This window comes from Mya arenaria, chromosome 7, assembly GCF_026914265.1.
Source record: "Mya arenaria isolate MELC-2E11 chromosome 7, ASM2691426v1".
Taxonomy (NCBI): Eukaryota; Metazoa; Mollusca; class Bivalvia; order Myida; family Myidae; genus Mya; species Mya arenaria.
In genome coordinates, this window is record NC_069128.1 from 47,384,637 (window position 1) to 47,407,324 (window position 22,688).

At 35.9% G+C, this 22,688-nt stretch overlaps 1 protein-coding gene across 4 annotated transcripts in view; it reads right to left on the reverse strand.

Annotated features, from left to right (window-relative positions):
* LOC128240209 (dynein axonemal heavy chain 7-like) overlaps nucleotides 1-22,688 on the reverse strand; it is a 69,383-nt gene that overhangs the window by 21,883 nt on the left and 24,812 nt on the right. For 2 of the 4 annotated variants that reach the window (XM_052956725.1, XM_052956724.1), the window contains 29 exons: nucleotides 22,317-22,472; nucleotides 21,940-22,049; nucleotides 21,385-21,553; nucleotides 20,758-20,860; nucleotides 19,919-20,046; nucleotides 19,397-19,609; nucleotides 18,686-18,919; nucleotides 17,928-18,041; nucleotides 17,481-17,630; nucleotides 17,065-17,170; nucleotides 16,163-16,551; nucleotides 15,547-15,642; nucleotides 15,044-15,169; nucleotides 14,483-14,512; nucleotides 13,211-13,408; nucleotides 12,235-12,390; nucleotides 11,622-11,790; nucleotides 10,215-10,341; nucleotides 9,404-9,620; nucleotides 8,661-8,977; nucleotides 8,267-8,408; nucleotides 7,754-7,867; nucleotides 6,137-6,255; nucleotides 2,753-2,933; nucleotides 2,069-2,298; nucleotides 1,563-1,752; nucleotides 1,061-1,248; nucleotides 655-811; nucleotides 230-372 (listed from right to left, as the gene is read on the reverse strand). In XM_052956725.1, coding sequence (XP_052812685.1) covers nucleotides 230-372; nucleotides 655-811; nucleotides 1,061-1,248; nucleotides 1,563-1,752; nucleotides 2,069-2,298; nucleotides 2,753-2,933; nucleotides 6,137-6,255; nucleotides 7,754-7,867; nucleotides 8,267-8,408; nucleotides 8,661-8,977; nucleotides 9,404-9,620; nucleotides 10,215-10,341; nucleotides 11,622-11,790; nucleotides 12,235-12,390; nucleotides 13,211-13,408; nucleotides 14,483-14,512; nucleotides 15,044-15,169; nucleotides 15,547-15,642; nucleotides 16,163-16,551; nucleotides 17,065-17,170; nucleotides 17,481-17,630; nucleotides 17,928-18,041; nucleotides 18,686-18,919; nucleotides 19,397-19,609; nucleotides 19,919-20,046; nucleotides 20,758-20,860; nucleotides 21,385-21,553; nucleotides 21,940-22,049; nucleotides 22,317-22,472 — 4,772 coding nt within the window. The remainder of the gene's footprint in view (nucleotides 1-229; nucleotides 373-654; nucleotides 812-1,060; nucleotides 1,249-1,562; nucleotides 1,753-2,068; nucleotides 2,299-2,752; nucleotides 2,934-6,136; nucleotides 6,256-7,753; nucleotides 7,868-8,266; nucleotides 8,409-8,660; nucleotides 8,978-9,403; nucleotides 9,621-10,214; nucleotides 10,342-11,621; nucleotides 11,791-12,234; nucleotides 12,391-13,210; nucleotides 13,409-14,482; nucleotides 14,513-15,043; nucleotides 15,170-15,546; nucleotides 15,643-16,162; nucleotides 16,552-17,064; nucleotides 17,171-17,480; nucleotides 17,631-17,927; nucleotides 18,042-18,685; nucleotides 18,920-19,396; nucleotides 19,610-19,918; nucleotides 20,047-20,757; nucleotides 20,861-21,384; nucleotides 21,554-21,939; nucleotides 22,050-22,316; nucleotides 22,473-22,688) is intronic. The other 2 variants (XM_052956727.1, XM_052956726.1) reach the window with 1 other exon arrangement.

Below are 22,688 nucleotides of genomic sequence, written 5' to 3' on the forward strand. Positions count from 1 at the left end.
AGTCTTTCCTTTGATTCAATAAAATATGCATTAAACAAGTTTAAAACTCTTGTGGTAAAGCTTTCCTTTTATCTTCATAGTTTCATTGGGTTTTTATTTACATTATAACAAAGTATTTGTATTACATGAACTAGTCAACAAAATCAATGTCTTTCGCAGAAAAAAGATTTTTATAAAAATCAGTTCAGATTTCAATTTAAAATACTTCTAAGCAGCAAAGCCTCCCTACCTGTCGTAAGTGTCCATGGCTCGGATCCATCGACACAGGCCTTCACAGGCACGCGAGGCCACTCGTACCTTGTCTGGCTCAAAGTCTGGGTTTGTAATGTACTTGCTGCGGATTTGCTTCATATACGCAGCTTGAATGTTGTCCTGAATGATACAACGTATAAGGTAAAACATCAAAGTTCTACTTAAATATACTTAATCTAGGTTGATTTATTTACGAAAAACTTGTACAACAGGATAAGATAAGATTAATATTGAATCATCAAGATATCAAAATACAAATATCAGCTCTATAGATATTGTTTTCAACTACTTTAATACATTATCTGTTTTGCAAGGATGTAAAGGTTTTCGCTCGCGAAACGGCCTGGAATAGCAACCTTCTCACCCTTCTCTATTTTTGCCCTACCCACAACCAAAACTGACCTTGTCAAATGTTACAAGGGAATCTAGGAACTTCATGTCACCAAGCATCTTCTTGGAAGGTCCCCAGTAGTCTTCAATCTTCTTGCCTGAGCCACTAGGGTCTGGGACACGGTCGGGCTTGATGCCCTTGATCACACACACAGCCTCTAACACCAGCCTGGGCAAGTAAGCAATTAAAAAGATATAATAGTAGTTTAAAATGAATTTGATTCAGATGACAAACTTAGACAGTAAATGCAGCATTTCTATGTACTTAAATCCACAAAATCATTTTATAGTATGGTGCTGTATTGAACCAAAAAAAGTCAGATTTCTCCCTTGAAACTCTCATCAAAAGCATAATTCAAATCTTTAAGTTACATTAAAAGATAATCTTTTTTCTTAAAGACTATTCCAGCCAACTAACCTGATAACGCCAGGAGGTTTCTGCATGGATTTGACAATGGTGATATCCTGTGGAGTGAGTGTATTCAGGGCCTCCAGAGCAGAGTTTAGAGCTGGGATGGCCTCGGACAGGTCAGCATCACATTCGTCCTTGATGGCCTTGGCTGCACGGGCTTGCTCATTGGCCACAGCCTCATCAGCTTTCACAACCTGGAGAAACAAATAAGGTTATTACACAAGAAGTATATATATATATATATATATATGAAATTATATTTTTTATTTTCCCTGATAAAAGATTTATGACCATCAAAATAAAAAACATATTTTAAATAACAGAACACTGAAACTTATTTGCAGCAAACATACAGCCAGAAAACATTATCAGAATTAAAAAAGCTCTATAATTCATGAAATATTTTACACATTATATTACCAATAAAAGGTTAACAATTAAATGGGGCTACAATTTATAGCACATCTGATGTGAAACCAAATCCTAAGGCAATCATTCTCCAACTAACCTTCTCTACTTTAGCGACCTCAATGGAGTCTTTCTCAATGACCACCATGATTTCGTCCACGTCTTTACTAGCCTGTATGAGCTGTGGTTGAAGTGCTATCAGCTCTTTCTGCATATCAGCCACCTGCCCTCCTGCATTGGCCAGTTTGTCCAGACCAACCTCGTATCTCTTCTTCTGCTTCATAACCTCTCTGGATGTGAAATTTGGGGATGTAGTTACTAGGACATGTTAGAGCAAGTGCTTAAGAAAAAAGATTTAAAAAAACTAGTTTTATTGTTAAACTAATTTAATTTAATTTTAGATATAAGTTTCAAAGTATATAAGCTTAATTAATGTGTTTCGTGCTTTTTGGCACTTTTCAAGTATTTCAATATTTTTTTATGGAATATATTTAAGTCAGTTGGTATCTTTTTAAACTGTCAAAAATCCATATTACAACATTATCATCAAGCTTGTAATTTGGCAATTCTTTTAATGACATGATAGTCAAGACAGAGAAATCTTACCCTCTCTTAACATCAAGCAATGACTTGAATGTATTGATAAGCTCAAGGTACGATGTTGGTGTCACATAGTTGTGTCTCTCCAGCTCGAGGAGGTAGCGCTCAGATAGCTCCCGTGTAGATGTGTGGAAGGACTTGCACATCTCAATGCATCCGTATCGCTCATCATCTTCCATTTCAACCTCCTCTAGGAAACGTGACGCCACGGCTTGTAGGGCGTCCTCTGGCCAGGACTGTTAGAGAAAAAAAGTGTAAGGTTCAACAACAATTGTATGGTAAAAGTCAAAAATTAAAATTATAAAATATTCTAATGTGATCATTGATAAGAAACATAACACATTGAAACAAATATATCTTGTGTTCTTGTTTCATTTCAAAGTATTTTTATCATGCAAATTTGCTTCTAATATTTTAACTGATTTCTGTGTGTACAATGAATAATAGATAGTTACAGTATATGAATTATAAACTACAAAAACACAGTCGTTTTGCAATTTCCCATGTTTGCTAAGCCTTGCAAACATAGATATTTATGATTGACGGAAAAAATTATAACTCATCAATGTACATGAAAATTGCAAATTTGAAACCAGACCAACTGCATTTTTTAGTGCCGTAAATCAGTATGTATAGGACGCTATCAAATTAAGGACGCAGGCAAAAAAGTATGAGAAAATACTATTATACCTGGAACCAATCAATGGTACAACAGTTGACAAGGGAGGGGAACTTCCTCAGTCTGTTCCTGAATGCCTCTCCGATAGGGGACATGGCTAATACAATGTGTAGCTGATCCCTCACACGCTGGATGAACATGTTAAACAGGGAAACGGGGGTACCATCTGTCTGCTTTGTTTTTTCACGTTGCCTGGGGAGAAGGAGGAAATTTGGTAATGCTATATGTGTACTGTTTTACTACTTTTAAGAGAATATCTTCACACACAAAATTTAACCTAGATAAATACCTGCAAATTCATATTGGAGAGATAATGACGAGATAAAGAATAGCACAACTATTTTAAATGAGGGTTAAAAACTTGCCAAAGAACAAAGTAAATGTTGGGGAAATTCAATCCCAAACTTATAAAAGCTACACTGTATTCATATTTGTACCATATCCGTTATTACAGTTATACAAGCACTTTATTACATTGGATCCTGTGGTGCTGAAAACAAGGCTCCAAAAATACAAAAGGTGAATTGTACATGCCACTAATGTCACAAATACAATTAACATTATTATCATGGCCGTATTTAAAAACATCTCAAGTCCTTTCCTAACTTAAGTCATTTTCCTAATTAAAGTATTGCACTGGTCTTATGATTTAATTACTAGGTACTAACTAATTATCTTGATATTAATGGATATAATGTATGGATGTAATGAAACACACTTTAATGTTAAAACCACTAAAAATACTTTTTTTTAAATTTGGATGTTAAAATTAAGAGATTGGCTTAAGTTAGGAAATTATTTAATATGTTTGATGAACACTGGCCCTGGCATGCATGATGATCAATATCAAACAACTTCCGCTAACATCATTTCTGAAATCACAAACACAATGTCTATAGGCTTGTAACACCAAATTGACAAAAATTAAAGTGAATCCAAAATGTTGTGAAATTTCAAGTGTCACATTCTTCAGGGTGTGTTGAAGGCCTTTTGCAAATTTCCATCAAGCTGCAAACACAGCTGGAGATAAATTACTAGTATCACATTCTTCAGGGGTTGGTGTCAAAAACATGGCTAAATTTCCATCATGCTGAAAACACAACATGCAACGACAGCTGGTGATAAATTACAAGTATCACATTATTCAGGGTTGGTGAAAAAAAACATGGCCAAATTTCCATCATGATGAAAACACAACATGCAACGACAGCTGGTGATAAATAACATCTGAAAATTGTGAAGACTGTACAAGATATATAAAATACAGACTCTACTAAGACTTACTCCACCATCATTAAGTCAGCGTGATGCCTTGAAGACCTAGATATAAAAAAAACATGGGAAAGGAACATTATTTGAGTTCTTAAACTAATTCAAATTACTTTGTTAATCCCATATTTTTTACTATGTCTCGTGAGTCAAGTTTAATGAATATAAAAAATGGAACAGGAGGAATGGTAAAATTGTATAAATGATAATCAGGTAAATAAAATCATTCAGAGACTCATTTAGACTAATAATAGTGATGAGTGACCAACGACAAGACTTTGTGAGATTGGTAGGTGCCTTAAACATTTCTTGAATCCAACAGTATACAAGAATGCAATGGTCGATCATTCAATTACAACACCGATCTGATGCAAGTACTTACTCATCACGCGCTCGTTTTTTGGCCAACCTACATCGTATATAAGTAAATCAAACTTAAAACCAAGTATTATGCTTGTTTCAATAAATAATGATAGCTTAAACTATTCTTCACAAAATACTGAACAGCGAAATCAAAATGATTCAACTCTAAAAATAATTATATATGGACAAATTAATTTTTGTGACATCAATATGATCTTAAAGTATCGGGTTTGAAACAGCAACCTTACACACAAACTGCATTATCTGCCTAACATCTAAATGTAATCTATAAACGCTACATAATACATGATGGAGCCATGTAAGTAATCTTATAATCAAAATGCTCCATCAGTATTCAAGACAACACCTATTACTCTGACAACAAGTAGCATGCTTTCAACACCATTATCAAAAACACAACAGCTGTATTCTGAAAGAGATTTACAAGTTATCATTAGTAAGCATCAAAATGTGTGGCCTAATTAGGACTTCAGACCCAAAGTCAGTTGCCTCGATATGTCCCCACCCACTGTCACATTTTCAATCTGAATAAATAATAAACATTTAATAGTATGTCTCTGGGTGTGAGATTTGGGGATGTAAATAACTTTGGCAGAAGTCCTGTGATTCAACACAAATAACAACAGCAGTCTTCAAAACATGTAATGATAACTACGGTAATGGCCTATCAGAATTGGTTTCTATCCAATATCTCAACATGCTGTACACGTTTGTACAAAGTTATTCACAATTTACTGGACCACAATACATTGTGCTCTCGTGCTACTTACTCATTTGCTTTCTGGCGAGCTAGCCTGTATAGTTAACCAAGAATATAATGTAAGATTGAATTAAAGTAAGGGACCATTTCATAAACAAATGTAAAACACAATATCGTAAGATCAAAAAAACTCACTTTAATACTCAGTGAGTCAGAAATGAATTTAAATAAATATTGCGTAATAAAACCTTTCAGCCTTACTACATGTGTCAAAATACATCTCATTACAAGCAAGGATAAAGGGTTTGAAATAATGAAAAAAATGCTGGTTGATAAAATTGCCAATTAACACTGTAAGACAGAACTACATTCAGTATAGGAAAGAAAGAAAATAGTTAAGCCAAATTACATATATCTATGACAAAGTCAATAAAATAAAAAATAAAACAGTCTGAAATCTAAGCATTTCTAAAATGACAAAAGATTGTCTTTACATATATAGATATCATAATAAAATCAATATAAGGAAATGTCAAACAAGAAAACCATCACTCAGTTACTTGTTATTCAAATGGTTGACAGTCTCAAGACCCAACCAAACTGTTCAGTTGCCTCTTTCCTCACAGATGATTAGCTTCATGTCATATTCATACCAGCTCCCGTCTGGTCCAGGTCCCTTACAACTATGAACACAGTACCAATACCTCGTTCATATACATCATTTTAATGGGACCAGTAATTTGTCCCCCTATACCTACCTCCAAAGTAACCAATCATACCCTGACCAAATGCAAACCCTCCATATTCCCCCTTTTTTGTCTAGCTTGTTTCGGACTTAGTAACTGTCAATCACTCCTCTCCTCCCACTCTGCCTACATCCTCCTTCACCCACCTGTGCAGCTGTCTTATTATCTGAAAGATCTATCTCCTGTTTCTCATCTAGTTGATAAAGGCTTGGAACTTCAACATATTTAGGTAGATTTTAATGTATTCACACCCTTCCATGCCCCCTCCCCCCACTTATTCCCTTCCTATCACCCACCTGTCAAGCTGCCTCATCTTCTCACAGATCTCCTGCTTCTCATCAAGTGGATAAAGGCTGGGCACTTCACCGGCATTCAGTAGATTGTTAATGTCTTCAAGGAATGACTCTTGTTTGATCTGAAATACACAAATAAACATAATAATTATTAATAAACATAAGCTTAAAGTTAATTTAAGTGGTACTGCTTAAGCTGTAAGCTCTAAAGTTCTCAAAGAACAAAACTTAAAGTAACAATTACAAGAAAGCCCTTCTACTCTTCCTTGCTGCTTAAGCTGTAAGCTCTCAAGTTCTCAAAGAAAAAAACTTAAGTAACAATTACAAGAGAGCCGTTCTACTCTTCCTTGCTACTTAAGCTGTTAGCTCTCAAGTTCTCAAAGAACAAAACTTAAGTAACAATTACAAGAGAGCCGTTCTACTCTTCCTTGCTACTTAAGCTGTTAGCTCTCAAGTTCTCAAAGAACAAAACTTAAGTAACAATTACAAGAGAGCCGTTCTACGTTTCCTTGCTTCTTAAGCTGTTAGCTCTCAAGTTCTCAAAGAACAAAACTTAAGTAACAATTACAAGAAAGCCGTTCTACTCTTCCTTGCTGCTTAAGCTGTTAGCTCTCAAGTTCTCAAAGAACAAAACTTAAGTAACAATTACAAGAGAGCCGTTCTACTCTTCCTTGCTACTTCAGCTGTTAGCTCTCAAGTTCTCAAAGAACAAAACTTAAGTAACAATTACAAGAGAGTCGTTCTACTCTTCCTTGCTACTTAAGCTGTTAGCTCTCAAGTTCTCAAAGAACAAAACTTAAGTAACAATTACAAGAGAGCCGTTCTACTCTTCCTTGCTGCTTAAGCTGTTAGCTCTCAAGTTCTCAAAGAACAAAACTTAAGTAACAATTACAAGAGAGCCGTTCTACTCTTCCTTGCTACTTAAGCTGTTAGCTCTCAAGTTCTCAAAGAACAAAACTTAAGTAACAATTACAAGAGGGCAGTTCTACTCTTCCTTGCTACTTAAGCTGTTAGCTCTCAAGTTCTCAAAGAACAAAACTTAAAGTAACAATTACAAGAAAGCCCTTCTACTCTTCCTTGCTGCTTAAGCTGTTAGCTCTCAAGTTCTCAAAGAACAAAACTTATGTAACAATTACAAGAGAGCCGTTCTACTCTTCCTTGCTATTTAAGTTGTTAGCTCTCAAGTTTTACAAAATTTAACAAGAGGGCCCTTCTACTCTTCCTAGATTTTAGCTTGTGGATAGCACTTTTTTGATACAGGTCATTAAATAGAAAATCTGCATCTTAAATGAATTGAAAAAATACATTAGGACTTCCTGGGGGCGGGTCTTAAATCTTTCCTGCTCTTTCCTAATGGTTACCTTGTTTTTTATTACATAGCAAAAGTGCTTTTAAAAAATCAGGTCACACCTTAGGTACAGATGGCTCTCTAACAGCGATTTGCCTGAGCAACTTGCTGCAAGATGACTCTGATAAGCTACCAGCTATTTTCTTTCTAACAGTGTACCAGTTAAGTAATTCAACAATGTGATAACAATTTTACTTCTGACCTTTTCTAAAAAAATGCACCACTTTTTCAGTAAATTCAGTATTATATAAACCCATACGAGTATGTCTTACCTGTGTGTCCGAGAAGAGGAAGACACCATGGTTGTCAGTCTCCGTGGCCTTTCTCAGGATCCTTTTCAAGTCCTCCCTCCACTCCACAGAGGTGTATGACTTGGAGATCTCAACCTAACGTAGGGAAAAAGAAACCCTTAGTTCACAATAATTAAATTTTCCATTGCTTATGCTGCATGCAAGTTATTAATTTAAATTTCATAATACCAAGTTTCCTTTGTTTAGTTTTTAAATTAGATTTTCAAGAGGTATGAAATCTTGAATACAGCCCTGGTAGTTTTAACAATAAAAATCAACTTAAACTTCTACAGCCATTCTGTATAAAATTTCTAAAAGTTATCCAATGTTTATTTTTCATTTAGTCTGCATATTTAAATGATTTGATTGATTAATATTACTTATAAATATAGACCAATCAATAGACGATTTGACTGACTTTGACCAAACCAAAATATTAACCTTTTTTATACAATTGCCTGCTGATAACTGCTGAACCCCGACCTAATAACATACCTGGAAGAGGTCATAGTCTGCCATGTGCGCGGCTAGACGTGTCAGTGACTGTCTCCCTGACCCTCCAACTCCCACAAGCAGGGCGTGACTGCGGGGCTGCTTGACGATACGAGCAATACGGGATACATGCTCAATAGCAAACCTGCAGGGAAGGAAGGGTGTGTTTATGAATTAACAGCTATTACTGTAACAGAAATGAGTTAAATAATGCGCGCATGATCAAATCACTAATTGCTAAGTATTTGTTTTTTTCTTCACTTTCAGGATTATCCAAGCACAAGAATGTAAATTACTGTTTAACTTATATTTACAACATTTAAAAAAAAATCAACCAACAATGATCAGCCCCAGCTATTTCTAGCTACTAACTTATAATGTTATTATTAATACGCACCTGAAGAGTACAAGGTTCATTGGTTTCTTGCTCATGTTGTTAAACTCGTCCAGGTATCCTTCCACAACATGTCTCAGCTGTTCTAGGTCACGCACCTCCACATAATGTTTGGAGTCAGACTTCGGGTCCGCAAAGTCACAGTATACCAAACTACGGAGGTCATCTTCTGTGACCTTGCCATCATTGTCAAAGTCAAGGTGGATGAAGAGCTGATCAAAGTCCTCGCGGAGTTTTTCTTTACATGTCTCGCGTGTGAAGGAGAACAGCCAATCACGGTCTTTGTCGTCAACCAGACGATCATAGTACACTCGGAATACCTGGCAAGATACACATTTTGCTCCTTCTAATGTTACAGTTAACAAAATCAATGTCATGTATATTAAAAGTAAAGATAAAGGCTGCTACTTTTTCATAGTGTTTTGCCTCAAAAGTTTCATTTGATTATTTTTGCAGATCAGCCAGTCCAGGGATCAAGACTGAGACCACCTGCTTGCAAGTCAGGTGCTCTACCAACTGAGCTAACAGGTGTGGATAACTCACATATGATCTATGCGAGTCAGCACTATGACAATTGCATCTGTGTGAATCACATACTGTGACATTTGTATTGTAAAAAGAAGTCTCGTCTCCGAAGTAAAGGACAAAAAAAACAATGCTTGTATTCCATGTATAAAATGTTATCCTACAATCAATTATTTTCAACATTTTGTTTATCACTTATTTAATTTAAACAAAGCCCCCACCTCATGGACCCAGAGTCTCTTCATGGACGCGGGTTCCTCCATTGTCTCTGGGGTGGACAGGAGTACGCCCTGAATCACACGTCCAAAATCACGGGTGTTAAATAGGTAGTGAGACTTTGCCGGGGTGGGCAAGAGTTGCTGCATGGCTTCCTTATACACATACAGAGTTCCCTGCACGATCTGGTCGATGCAAGGCTTGAACTCGTTACTGAAGCCTCTGTAAACAAAAGTAGGGTCAGGATTAGATTGGTTTATATTCAGTATAATCATATTTCAAGAACGGCATTAAAATATCGACTATATTTTTATCACATTAAAAATAGAAAATTATTTTACTACGAGCCGAGGTAAATTACAAAAAAAAAGTCATTTTTAGTTTCAAAATCTTACAATACTTTTAATAAGGTCACATTTTCCGTCTACAAAATGAGACTAAAAGTTCTGTTGATGTCATTTATTTACATGCTCAGAAACTAACACCAGCAAAAAAGCTACAGTGCCCTTTAACTTATTTTTCTTTTTAAAATCAAGTATACCTAAAGCAGACTGTGCCTAGTTTAAACTTTTTTTATTTTACAACGTTCATGAATAAAGTTAAATGAGCTTGAACTCCCGTCATTCTCATTTGCACAATGTTGCATGGTCTTGGTTGTGGGGTAAACTGGAGAACCATGAGAAAACCACACTTGCCCAGCTTGGTGACCACCCGACCAAACTCACATGCGCCCATGCTGGGTATCGAACCCCGGTTGCCTTGTGAGAAGTGAGTGCACTAATCACTGCGCTAACCGGACAACAAGGCTGCGCTTACCTGGAGGAGATGTGCCATTCCATGATCTTACGGAAAATTGTGATCATGGCGTCATCGTCAAACTCATTGATGGTGACCAAGTTAAAGTGGCGCATAAATCTGGGTGTGATTGGGTTACGACCACCACCTGTAGGAAGACAAAATGGCATTTTAATCTCTAATATGATTTTCTCGGGCTCCTTAAAATTGACTAAGAGAATTACCTCTGTTTGACACATTGATCTGATCATAACTTTTAAATCTATAATATGATATTCTTTGTTTCCTATAAATAGTGTAAAATATTGGCTTAAACCAAAACCAAAAAAACAATTCAAGTATGACAGGTTTCACCATGAGTTCAATACCACATGAATTGCTTTATCATACAGTCAAACCTGGTTGAACGGTCACCTGCTTCAAAGGGTCACCTGCCTTATCAGGCCACTCCGAAGTCCCCCAGTACGTTTTTACTATATAAAGTACGTGAATTAAGCGCCCAACTGTCTAAACGGCCACGGCCACTAATTTTTGACCCCATGAAGCCATATAAACACTTATTGGCGGCCACTAATCCCTTGTCACTGACACTTCCACTTTTTTCCAATATACACAGCTTTAATTGCATACTGAAGTTGACGGGAAAGAAAGACGGCCTCAGCTATTTCCGTCATCCAATGACAATGCATATTACATCACACGATTGCAGTGCTTTTTTTTACACATCGAGAAATCATGTTTATATCATGTTGGCGAATGTTTTGACACAATCAATGAAGATACTTAAACAATTACAAACTTAATTATTAAATACCGAAGAAGAACACCGGTTAATATTATGAATTTACAGTTTGCATAGTCACTCGAAGGTGTGAAACAACTTAATAATTGTATTCATTTCCCTATTAATTCTCAAAGTGTACAGATTTATCTATTTACGAACAGATATTCACATTGCATTGTTCTTGACATAACTTTTTTTTAAATTTTGATTATGGCTGAAAATAAGACAAATCGAACGTGTTTGACTCTTAAAGAACTTGTCGAGTGTATAAATTATTAGAAAACGGCCTTAGTGCAAGAAGTGTTGACAAGGAATTTAACTGTGAAAATTGTGGAGGAATATGAGAGCATAAAACATGTATTTAATGCATTTTATCAATAAATTTGAAATAAAGTCATTTTGTCTACATCTGTATTTAATCTTATTTAATAATAATAGTAGTGGTGTGGTGTTAGGTTGTGGTTAATATGCATATTCGACTTCTGTTTGAACAAAGTTTAAGTGGCGGAAATGTCTAACCTGGATTCAGTGGCCACCTTGAATTTTTACCAAAGGTGGTCACTTAATACAGGTTTGACTGTACTAAATAGACAAATAAATTAAACTGAAAATGCATAAGCATGAACTCTTGAACATGTATATACCTGGTGGGCCCATGCCTGCAATCAGCTGTATGTCTATCAGTTTGAGGGGAACCACATCCTTCAGGTCATACCATGTCCAGTGATCCTGCCATTGTCTCAACAACTCTATTGGGGGCTGGGCACCAAACTGCTCCAGCTGGGGCATGTTCAGATCATCCACAAACACAATCTAGGAGTAGAAACAGTGAAATATTTGGTGTTGAACATTAAAAAGTGAGGTGGGATTGAAAGATCAAATGGCTAAATTTGATTGGCCAAAGAATCATATTCAGTGTGATAGGTATAAAAAAAATCACAAAAAAAACAAACATTCATATATTTCAACATTGTATCAAGCGTTACTTGCAATTTTTTGCAGTATGTTTGTGCATATATACGAGGGTTACTCATAATGTATATAGTTGAAAAAGTACTCCTACAATCTTCATGAATATGCAGCAGCTCAAATATGTACTTATTGTAAATAATTTGGGAACGTTTGTTTGGGGTTTTACAATTAATGGATACATGGGAACCATTTTATGAACTCCATACACCTGTTCACTGCAAAGTGTGTGTAGGAAAGGCATTTTAAATATCAAATATCAAAACATATGATTTTGACATAACTTACAGCCCTCTTGCCCAGAGGTGGCCCAAACACGCCCTTCCTGCGTTTGTCCAACTTGGACATGATGATATTCTGTGTCTGGTTGGCCGAGGTCTGGGCAGAGAAGTTGATAATGTTGGGCTTGAACTTCTCCTTGTCAAGCTTGTTCAACAGGAAGTCCTGAAAGTATGGGAGGCAGGGTTTCTCAAAAAGGCGAGTGTTCAATTTATTATTAACAAAATGTTTGGCTATTATGTTTAAAACTATTGAATTTATATGTTTTTAGCCATCAAAACAGAAAAAATAAAGATTTAGTATATATCACAGAGTACAAAGTTCAGGTTTTAAAGCACTTATGCCCAAATTTCTAAACTCTTACAATTCCAGATAAACTTATGTGCCTACTCTATCTCTCTATATATTATATCATAATTATATTAAATTGTATCTCATTTTTAAAGTTTCTTCTAGCCTGAAAAAATGTTAATAAGGTTTCTCCTTGGGGCTAGTGCTAAATATTTGATTACTGATGTGTGTGACTTATTGTGGGGAATGTTTTTTTAATGTTTGATTACTGATGTGTGTGACTTATTGTGTGGAATGTTTTTTTTAATGTTTGATTACAGATGTGTGTGACTTATTGTGTGGAATGTTTTTTTAATGTTTGATTACAGATGTGTGTGACTTATTGTGTGGAATGTTTTTTTAATGTTTGATTACAGATGTGTGTGACTTATTGTGTGGAATGTTTTTTTAATGTTTGATTACAGATGTGTGTGACTTATTGTGGAGAATGGTTTTTTTTAATGCTTTTGTTTATCTTTCAGTGTCTATTTTTTCCATCTGGTATCAGCAAATCTGAAAATGTTATTGGCTGCACGACCTTAACCATTTAATTCACTCAAATTGTGTGTGTGTGTGTGTGTTTGAAAATACATAGTAACAGGGTTTTTATAAACTTTTTTTTGCTGTTTTCAAGCCACATGAATCATTCACTCACAGTGATGTACACGCTCTTGCCAGTTCCGGTGGGTCCGACAAACATGGCCGACTTCTGGTGCTGCACCAGGAGGTTCATGATGTATGTGTATCGCACTGTGTCCTGCGTCGGCACGATGATCTCGTTAAACATGGCGTCCTTGGGAATTGGGGGATTGTCTTTGAGTTCTTCGGTCCATTGTACCCACTTGCCAGCACCCTACAAAACAAAAATGAGGGTTAAAATATTATTACGTATATCATATTCAAAGTATTAAGTGTAATGTGAAACATTAAATTGAGTACTCATTTTGTTCAATGATTTTTTCTTATAGGCAAGAGGTTAAAAAATATATCAATGAGTAATTTACCTATCATACATCAATAAGTATTTTTGTTCACCAAAACATGTGCCTATTTAGTTGTTTTTTCTTATTATTAAATTTTATTTTCAATTAAAAGGCTGAAAATATACAGGCAAATCACATATATCATACAGTATACACAGAAAAGTTGTTTGTCAACCATAATATTATGCCCCCTGAGTACCACTTTTTCAAAACTTGTGGAATATTGAATAAAGGTGTTTTTAGAAGAAATGCATTTCTTATTTATGGTGTTTTTTTTTACAAAAGTGGAGATAAACATTTTGATCCAATAACTGAAAACAAAGTTTTCACAAGATTGTTGACCATGACCTTGATCTTTGACCTACTGACCCCACAAAATAGGGGTTGCTAACTGGTCAAGTGCAACCAATTACCACTGAAGTTTCATAGTCCTAGGTCAAACTGTTATTAAGTCATTATGCCAACAAAGTTTTCATAGAACTGTTGACTGTGATCCTGACCTTTGACCAGCCGACCCCATAAAAATTGGGGGAGGGGAGGCCATATTCTGGTCAAGAGCAACCTAAAACTTTAGTGGCATTGTCTTACATGTAGATCAGCCTGTTCTTGAGTTATTGTGGTATAAAGTTGTCAAAATACTGTTGATTGTGACCTTGACCTTTTACCTACTGACCTCAAAAACAGTAGGAGTCATATTCTGGTCAAGGACAACCTATCCCTAAGAGGCATGATAAGTCATGCACAATAACATTTGCAAATCTAGTAGGCACCTATGGAAAATACAATTATAAGAAAAAATGGCATGCTTTACAAGATGTACAAAAAATACTTAATACTACAGATAAGTACATTCACCATACAACATGCATATATATGTAACTAAAACCATTTCATACAGCTATATGCAAAGACAGAAAACTTTATAAAGAGTGCATGGTACATACTCCCAGTGTCGACAGCATTCCCACTTTTGCCTACGATGTAGTATACATCAAAGTTAAAAATTCAATCAGATGACTTGAATTTCATATTTCTTACTATTTGCTGACAATTATAAATGCTATAAATCTTTCAAAAAGCAACTTTGTGTGATAAAATTAAGCTAGTGCTTCAAGGAATTTGCGTGCATGCCCTCCAGCATTTATCAAGCATGAACACACAAAAACATGTGATAAATCCTTAAATATTTATATAAAAAACACACGACTAAAAAAAAATATCCAGTAGTTATTGTTAAAAAAAGTTTTCAACATCTTATGTTTCTAAAAAACAAAATAGCTGAACATTGTTACGTTATATCATCGGTCAAACGAAATCAGGGAAATCCAATCAGAGTACAAAAAAATAAACAATTATGTCCTAATCCTTTGGGGTGATACAATATGAACATCAAGTTTTCTCAATACAAGACAAGGCAGGTAAATATTACAGAATGCATGATTTCCTGATTAAATACTATACACAATGCAACAAAAGCTTTAAACCATGAGGCATTAAAGTCTCACCTCCTTGATAAACTTGTAGTCATACACACGTCCCTTGGGTGGGAATGGGTTCATGTAGGGCTTCATGGGTGGCTCCACCAACTCGGGCAGGCTCAGCTTCAGACGGGTGTCCTCAGTCATACCACCCTAGGGACAAACACAAAGTTGTTAGCATTGACATATATATATATTACATGACGAAATTGAGGGCAACCAATTTGAGAGGTTCTGGGCACACAAAGCTAAATTCAGAAAGCTACTTAAAGCAACATTTCTGATTGCTGAACAAAAAAATAATTTCTATGAAATAAAAAAGTAAAGATGAATATATAGCATCTGTTCAAAATGATAAGCATATCAGTAACAGTACCTGCTATATCTATTTAAATAACATTTTGTGTACATAATTTATGCATTGTAACTAAAATTATTATGATTTATTTAGCTTTTGTGTGTTATAGGCCTATGGCCTTCGTTTACTTTTAAAAGGAATTGTGTTGAGTTGTTCACCAGTTGATACATACAGACATTAGTTCCTTGATAAGTTTGTCAAACTTGACTCTGCCATCATCCGTGCAGGATCCTCCTACAGACCAGGTTAGGGCAAAGAAGAAAATGCTCTGAAAAACAATGACAGTAACTTGATATTAAGTTCATCTTTTATTTTCATAATTTTACAAAATTTCAAATACAAAAATCTCACAAATTATTTTTCAATAAAAATAATTTTTATCATTTGCCAAGCAAAAACCAAGTCCAGCTGTACTTGGTGTGTTTGTAATTAACATCATCTGGTTGCTGTGCTGTGAATTTAAAACCCTTGGCATTGCTAACACCTGGCACTCAATCTTGTGAGATTTGATCTTTTTACATCACTACACAATATGGTCGACATGTATTAATTTTCTAAGACAACCATATGAAGCACTATGCAAACATTGTAAAAAAGTTGTAACAATACAAAAGACAAATATATTAACATTAAATTCTCATCAGACAAGAAAACAGACATACTATGAAAACAAGAAAATCAACCAAAAAATGGAAGTTTTTTCATTCAATAAGAAACTCAACAAGACACATTTAAATAAATAAATAATAAAGACAAAACTGCTAGATGAGAAAGTAAGTTCTCCTCACCTCCAGCCAGGTCATAATCTCACGTTCCTCCATCTGGGAAACCTTGGCCTCGTCCTTAAACTCGTCCATCTGAACATCCATCAGATTCATAACACCCTTAACCAGCTGGGTGTCTGACGTCGGTGCTTGTTCCTTCACTCCACCTTTGCGCACAAGCTGGATGCACGCATCAACAAAGCGCTCAAAGAGGTCATTAATGGTGCTCTTGTACATTTCTGTGATGGATGTGGGCATCTCATTCAGCCATGACTTAACGAGTGGTCGCCAGCCGAGCGAGGAAGGTTCCATGTAGATCATACCACAGCGGGATACCGTGGCAGGGGAGGCAACCTCCAGGTCCATGGGCTCAAACATAAGGTTGGTGGTTGGGGCAAGCTGGATAATCTCACCTGAAGAATGGGAAATATTTATCAGTGTAACAGTTGTCGAAATTAGCAAGAGACTGCAAGCCCTGCACTGGTAAAAAAAAATCCGGGCTTGTTCAAGTTCTGGATTTTATACAGCAGGGCTTGTTCAAAAATGTAGTGCCAAGCAGTTGTATATGAATTTGGGCTTGTTATCCAAAATACTAATTTCGATGACTGGTGAAATAGAAACGATATTGTTTCAAACAGTTAAAATATCAATTTGATATTTTTCACTGTATTAAGATTTAAGCCTACTATCATCTGCAAATCAAATGTGAAAGTGCATAGGCTGGGATACATTTTCAACCATGTCATTTCGGAAATGCATTTGATTTAAATATGTTTTCATGTCCGTGGGTCTTATGACAATTTAAACCCATGTTATTGTTTACTTTAAAGAACAAGGATGATGTTCCTTTCCGATTACACAAAATGTCATATCCAGGACATTCACATACACAAGTATGGCGACTGCATCTGTATTTTTCCACTTACCACTCATAAGACAGAGTTTCTTGTTATCATCAAGCACAGTGTTCATGTTCTCAATCCAGATGGCATCGACTGGCCCGTCAAATATCAGCCACTTCCTGTCTGGGGTCTGAAACAAAGGAGCTTAATTGATAAACATTTCTTCACATGCTTCTAGCTAGAGATAAATCATAAACAAGTATTGTTGGAAATTGATCATTTACAGATTAAAGAGGGCATATATTGCTATGTGGATGCATTCTTTAAAACTTGAAAACTATGAGCAAACAACAATTGAATCATTTTGTAATCAAGCTTTAAAGAGTTAGTACACAAGTAATTTATCAAAAATACAAAATGACTAATTCCTGATGGCGATATCAATTATAATATAAAATACAGTAAGTTCCAATGGTTTAAATTAAACGTCACAAACTAACTGTAGATGAGGCAAAAGCTCTGTAGGACACAGCCAGCACACCGTCAGACCACTCGTGGGAAACCGGGTCAAAGCAACCATACAGCTGACCCATGGTGATGGCCTTGGGGTTGATAACTGTAATCTGGACTTTATTCTCTTCCATCAGGCCCTGCAAGATGTACAGCATTTAAGCATCAAACAGCACTCTTTCTCTCATATCTATGGGAATGGGGCCGAGGCTCTTCCAGGTAATTTTCAAGAAAATGGGAATTTTGAATAACCAGGAATAATTCTTATTCTTAAGTATGATAATATGGTAAATGACTTGTTATATATCATAGATACATTTTTGTCCGCTTTGAATATTTATTTTTCTTCCTCATGAACAGGTTAACTAAAATTAAAGGGAAAAATGTATACTTTCTATGTGGGAATCAATTTAAATGAACCACAATATCATTTATACCTTCTCATGAATGTCTGCGAGGGCATGGGCCAACACCCTGTACGCTGAAGTCTTGCCTCCAAATGGCTCACCAACAATCATGAAACCGTGGCGTACAATCATCATCTCATAGATCTGAAATAATAGGATATACAGTTTTAATAGTTTTTTATATTCAGAATGTAACCTTGGTTTGAGAGTTTTTGTATACATAACACAGAATGGGTGAAACCATTCTATAATCGGTGTAACCATTCTATAACTACCGTGCAGATAAATTACAATGCTTTTAATTTTATACTGCACATTGTCCAGGACAACATGGTACAAAACAGTTAGTCAACAGCAAGTCTTGTCCTTGCATTAATACACTTGGGCTATGTATAATCTCAATAACCTAATTATGGGTGCCATTGCTATTATTTCTAAAGCCACTTCCTGAACATCATTTCATTCCAAATGGTAGTTTAGTTTGCAGTGTTCTTCCTGTTTAGAAGCCAGTTGCTTGACTGTTAAATTTTTCATTGTCAAAGAAGTGGAACATCTCAACAATAACCTAAGCCAGAGTTATAGGCCTTGCAATATATTTGAGTATTGTCTCTAGCAACATGTGTACCATATTTCTTGACCGTTTTTTTAGCACAACAAAGCTGACGACATCCTCAAAACAATCTTGAATATCTTCTTCGAAAAATAGATAAGCTATTAAAAAAGTTGATTCTATTACAAAACAATAGTAGAAAGAGAATTAATTTTATCATTTTTTTTAACCAAAGTACCTGTTGAATCTTTTCCAGGAAAAATTCTACACATTGCAAGTTCATCTTGACACAGTTGTCTCGCACATGCTCGTTAAGAATCTCGTAGTCAGGCTCAGGAAGTTTCACCCCGGGGAAGAGATCTGACGTGATGCCGTGGAATAGGGGCAGATCGTGGGACAAGAACTTTGGCAGGTTCACGTCAATGATGGAACGCAACATCAGGATGTTCTCATCTTCTTCCGGGTATTTCAGCTGTCAAATGATTAAGATAAAGATGTTTAACAGTGATATTTGGAGGGAATATAATAAAATCTAATATTTGTAGAAAGAACTTGTTAATAAAGAGAGAAATAATCCCATCTCAGGGTAATAAACTATTGCTGGTCTTTTTATCTGTTAAGAACTTAATATATCCAAATCATGGTTGGTTGTCACCAAGCTGGACAAGCGGGTTTCCTCTGGAAAATCCTTTTCCCCCACAACATAAGACCACACCCTCACACAACATTGTGCCAACAAGAGTGATTAAGTTGCAACAACTTGTTTCACAATCATCGTGGAAATGAATAAGCTTTTAAAAACAATTTTTTTCTATCATTAAAGTAAACTAAGTCAAACAAAACAATGCATTAAAATAAAAAAAACCAAAAATATGGCATCAATCAAAAGTAACCTTTATTGTGCCTCTTTTATGCACAATTGGGCATTAAAGCACTGCATCATACCCACCTTGAGGTTACCAGCGGCAGTGAGCACAGACTTGACGGCCCTCATGCCGTAGTCGTAATGGTGCTGGGAGGAGAGCTGTTCCGAGCACAGTCTGTACACGGCCACAATCTTCACAGACAAGGGTCGGGCAGACACAAACCCGCAGGAGTAGAGAGAGATCTCAGCAATCAGGGCATAGTCGGGCACCATCATAGCCACCGTACGGAACAAAGCCTTTAAATATAATGCATTGTGAGTAAAAATGTAGCTAGTGATAACAAGTATGGATTATTTTGTGTACGTCAACGAACAAGTTTAGATTCACAGTTTCTATTCCCTTAGATGTAAGAATGTAATTTTTACAAAGTTAATCCCATATGAGACAATGATAAAGCAAACAATCTCAACTGAAAACGCAACCAAACTTAACATTTAGTCAAAACACAATGGGCCGACTCTCCAAATGTGCCCAATCATTGTAAAAAAGGGAAACTACAGAATGTTGCATCAAATTCTCTAATATCAGTACCATTATTGCCTTACCTTGAGGTTATCGGGCAGCTCAGAGCGGCCAGCGTAGCCAGGGTTCATTGTGATAAACACTGAACAGGTCGGATCCAGCCTGATCTCCGAACCTTCAAACATCATGCTGTCTGCTCCACTGTTGATACCTGAATGACGAAGGGTAAGCAGATTTATTTAAAGCAATAATAAAAACCAGCATTGGGATACAACTATATTGCTAACATTTTACAAACAATCCTTACAGTTAGTTTTACTATAAAATAAAATACCCTTCTAAAAGAATAACAGAATGTACATGTATGGTAATTGTCAACTTGGGATTAAAAATTGTATAAAGAAAACAATCAATGATTTACAGTTATTGAAGTAATAATCAAAGATGAAAATATGCATGAGGGCTATTCCAGTAAAACATAAAACACCCAGGGGAAAGGCAATTATTTGAATAATATATGGGTGGGTGTCTATTTTCACTGATTTGGACCCCAAAAGGGTAAATTTGCTTCTGTAGGGGGGTGGCTTATATTTAAGTGCCTCCCCCCCGGGGGTTATATGTTTAAATGGAATAGCCCTGAGCAGGGTAAGTGGTCAAAACTGTAGTCTAACTCATATTCATGAACAATAGAAAACCTTTGCTATTTTAACATGGAAATTAAAGTAAAAATTCTTATATAGGACTTTACTTATTATAAGTGAAAGTTGATTTTTGAGCATCATAATTGATTATCGCCGAGTATAAAGTGCAACTTGCGACAATACCCTTTCATAGGTTCATCGTCTTCTCTCAATTCAGCTTAAGTCATCAATTTATTCATTGACTGACGCTAAATTGCATTATTATATAGAAACAATCGTACCTCTCTGAATGGTCAGGATCTGCTGGGCCACCACAGACAACACTTCCAGGTCGATGCGGTTAAACTCATCAAAACACGACCACGCTCCACATGACGCCAAACCCTGGAACACAGAAATACATGTTTACAAATCAATTCAATAGTCACTGTAATGGTGTTTGTAGAGCATGTAATGTATGACTGCTAAAAGACAAATAAGTCTGGAGAGGAAAATCGGACTCAAAGGCATGTGAATAAGCTGGTCAAGTGGCTTGCCTGTGGGTCCAATTTTCTGCTTCAGAAAGAAAATAAATGGTTGATTATTTTCTTACTTATTTAGTTCATTTTCCATTTGGGTAATATTGACATAAAATATGCCTTTATGTACATTTCACCAAATAGAACATGAAACGTTGCATACCGAGGTCAAAAATATGTAACATCACATTTTTGTTGGAAATTTTCTATGAATTGGATTTTGTCACTTGTTGCATTGAATTAAGTCTGATGTGAATATTTTGAATTACTTTATTATTGTCAAGGTTAAATTCCACAACAAAACTGACCGCAACAATATGAAAGATATCGAAATGCCTAAACTATTTTTTTCAAAAATCATAAAAGCCAAAATTTAATGACATCACCTACCTTGAAGAACTTCCCAAGAGCGATGAAGTCCAGACCATCAGAGCAATTGAAGACGACGCACTGTTTGGCGACGGCCTTGGCGAGATCCTTGGTGGTTTCGGTCTTCCCTGTACCGGCAGGACCCTCGGGGGCTCCTCCCAGATGGAGCTGCAGGGCTCCAAACAGGGTTCTGAAGATAGGATGGTAAAATTGCAAACACTGAGCAATAGTTCACTATTCAATCAAAATATCATGACTAAGCAGGTCTCAAGACAAATACAAATACAGAAATCATTGCAACTTGAAGAGAAAATATTTCATAAGAACTTAATGCTTTTTATTCATTGCAATTTTATTTATGATATATGCAAGATCTGGGTTTTTTAATACATGGTGACTAATAGACTTCATCCATTCAACCAGAAGTAAAATATCTTTCCTCAATCAAAAATACTGCATTTTTCAATGGATCTATACAACACAGGCAATTATTCTATTTATTTTCTGTGGAAATAACAGCATACTATCTACAGTAAAATGTAGGATTTTTTTGCAATATATCATGTAAGTGCTTACCTGTAACATCTGTCAGTGAGGGGTGTAATAACGAGACGTCCAGTATTACCGAGGTACTCATAGCCATATTTTAGCATGGCGTTGATCATACGTGTGATCATCTGGTTGTCCTGTAGGCAAAGAAGTTGTGAACTAAACACATTACCAGTATTTTAATTCAAACAATTAAGTGTGATATAATAATGTTTTGCTAGCATCCTGTATATCCATATTTAAAAACAATTAATTATATGTAAAGTCTTCTGCAAACTATAGTAATATTCAGCTTTCTGTTGATGACTTAAAACGTCCATAATGAAATCTAGGATCAATCATAGGGGCCTTTTCGACTAATTCGAATAATGCATTTCAGAATTTGTCTTATATTACATTCATACCTCCCAGTAGTATCTGAGCTGTGAAAGCCAGTCAAAGTCAAACTCGCTTGAGGTGTCACGCTTGACCAGGTCTGCCAGGACGTCACGTGCATGGACGTCCAGCACAATCAACGCCTGGAGGGTGGTACGGTTCTGCTTGGACAGCTTGCCCCGGACCTGGTCACGGGAAAAGGACTCAATTTAAAGACATCTTGTAAGGAGTTTTATTATCCTACACAGTAGTAAGTAGAGATTTATGAGAGAAATGAAAATTATATTTCAATGTTTCAATGTTAATTTACACTATTCTGACATTTTTGCCACCTCACAATGTCCTTATCAAAAGTCTGTGCACACAGGGCTGGGCCACAATTTTAATGACATCAATTCCTT